Raw genomic sequence first — 1,803 nt, 5'->3', positions numbered from 1 at the left:
TGCAGGAGGGTGAGGGCAGGATGTGGTCCCACTCGCCCCTGTGAGCAGGACAGGCAAGTATCGCCCCCCAACTCACCGGTCGAAGATGCGAAAGCAGTTGGCCAACTCCTCCTCGGATTTGCCCTTGGCGTCCTCTTTCATCTGGCGCACCATCATCACCAGGAACTCCTCAAAGTCGATGGTGCCGCTGCCTGCAGGCAGGAAGCCGAGCGTGGGTCAGGCTGCCTGCCCGCCCACCACCCTGCCGCCCGCCGCCGAGGGCTGCTCACCGTCCTCATCCACCTCCTCTATGATGGCATCCAGCTCCTCCTTGGTGGGGTTCTGGCCCAACATCCTCATCACCGTCCCCAACTCCTTGGTGCTGATATCACCACCACCGTCCGCATCGAACATGTCGAAGGCGGCCTTGAACTCTGCGGGGAAGGGGGTCAGGGCCGGGAAGCACACAGGACGGGGCCACAACAGCAGGACAGAGCCTGGCCCTACGCTTTGGCCAGGTCTGGTCCCTCTGCCCAGTGTTCCCACGCTCACCAGCAATCATCTCCTCGCTGAGGAAGGCGCGGGCTTCAGCCTGCTGGTCCGTCTGCAAGGCAAGGGAGTGGGGTCACCGCAGCCGCCCGTGCCATGCCCGAGAGCCCCTCACACAGTGCAGACCCGGTGGCACAGGGGTGCGGGGAGAGCCCCTGCCCAGCTGGAGGACGATGCTGTGCCAGGCGGAACCGGGGCTCCTGGCAATCCCCGCAGCTCCAGTGCCACTTGGGCACCTGCGAGGATGGTGGGCTGTGGGGAGCCGCCTGCTCGGGGCCCCCCACCAGCCGGGGGTGCTCCGTGACGTAGGGGCCATGGGTCTCTGTGTGCAGCCTTGGCATCCCAGGCACGCGGCGCTATTTTTGTGATCTCCTTGGCTCCCCTTATAGGGAGCAGTGGGGCCATGGTCACAGGCACCTGTCGGCCCCGATTGAGTTTCTCCTGGAGGCGCGGGCTGTACGCGGAGCCGGCGGCGACACCGTGTCGCATGACCCAGCGCTCGGTTTTCAGCCACTCCCTGCCACCACCACCTCCACGCAGCCCTAAGCTCCAGCCGGGGCTGATCCAGCATCCCCAGGAGCCCGCACCCCTTGGGCAGCCGCACAGTCCCCCCCTGGGACATGTCCTGCGGGGACCTTGTGCTGCCCGGACACCTCCCTGCCCTCGTCCGACACGGTCAGCCCGGTCCCAGGGACCGTCTCCCCATCACCATCTGCGGAGACACCTCCACAGCCCACATCCCCCGGGCGCCTGCGGTTCCCCTGGGCTCATGCAATGCCCGGGCACCTCCTGCCCAGCCTGGTCTTGCCCTGCCACGCAGCTCATGACACACAGCATGCAGCACATGGTACGCGGCACACAGCAGCATGGGGGTTCTTACCATTGAAGCCATTTCTGCTGCTTCCCTCCCCCAGGGAGTCACCACCTCCTGCAGCAGGAGCCCCCAGAAGCTCCCTGGTGCCCCTGGCACCCCAATTTGTAGCGTCCCCGCCACCGCCACCCCCTGTGCCCCCAGCCGCTGGCCCCCTGGCCCCGGCAGCCTATCAGCTCCCCGGTGGAAATCCGGCCCCGCTCATTGGCAAGGGGCGCATTTTACCTAATTTAGCCAAAGCGTTATTGGCCAAGAGCTGGGGATTAAACGTGGGTCTGAAGCCGGGATAGAAATTCAAGCCCTCTGGGGAGGGACACCGGAGCCTTGGCAGAAGGGCGGCTCTGCCACCCCCCTGCAGCACACCCCCCCGCCCAGGGCGGCTCAGCAAGGAGGGGGTTAAAAAT

General features: G+C 65.9%; 1 protein-coding gene across 1 annotated transcript in view; it reads right to left on the bottom strand.

Moving 5' to 3' along the window:
- Positions 1-1,017, bottom strand: part of TNNC2 (troponin C type 2 (fast)) — a 1,292-nt gene extending 275 nt beyond the window's left edge. The window contains exons 1-4 of the mRNA XM_009893520.1: positions 946-1,017; positions 532-583; positions 270-413; positions 77-191 (exon numbers count right to left, since the gene is read on the bottom strand). Coding sequence (XP_009891822.1) covers positions 77-191; positions 270-413; positions 532-583; positions 946-1,017 — 383 coding nt within the window. The remainder of the gene's footprint in view (positions 1-76; positions 192-269; positions 414-531; positions 584-945) is intronic.
- Positions 1,018-1,803: the final 786 nt, after the last annotated feature.

Source organism: Charadrius vociferus, unplaced genomic scaffold (genome assembly GCF_000708025.1).
Source record: "Charadrius vociferus isolate BGI_N301 unplaced genomic scaffold, ASM70802v2 scaffold259, whole genome shotgun sequence".
NCBI lineage: Eukaryota > Metazoa > Chordata > Aves > Charadriiformes > Charadriidae > Charadrius > Charadrius vociferus.
Note: the sequence above shows the minus strand (reverse complement) of the source record. Positions and strands in the feature narration are given on the sequence as shown.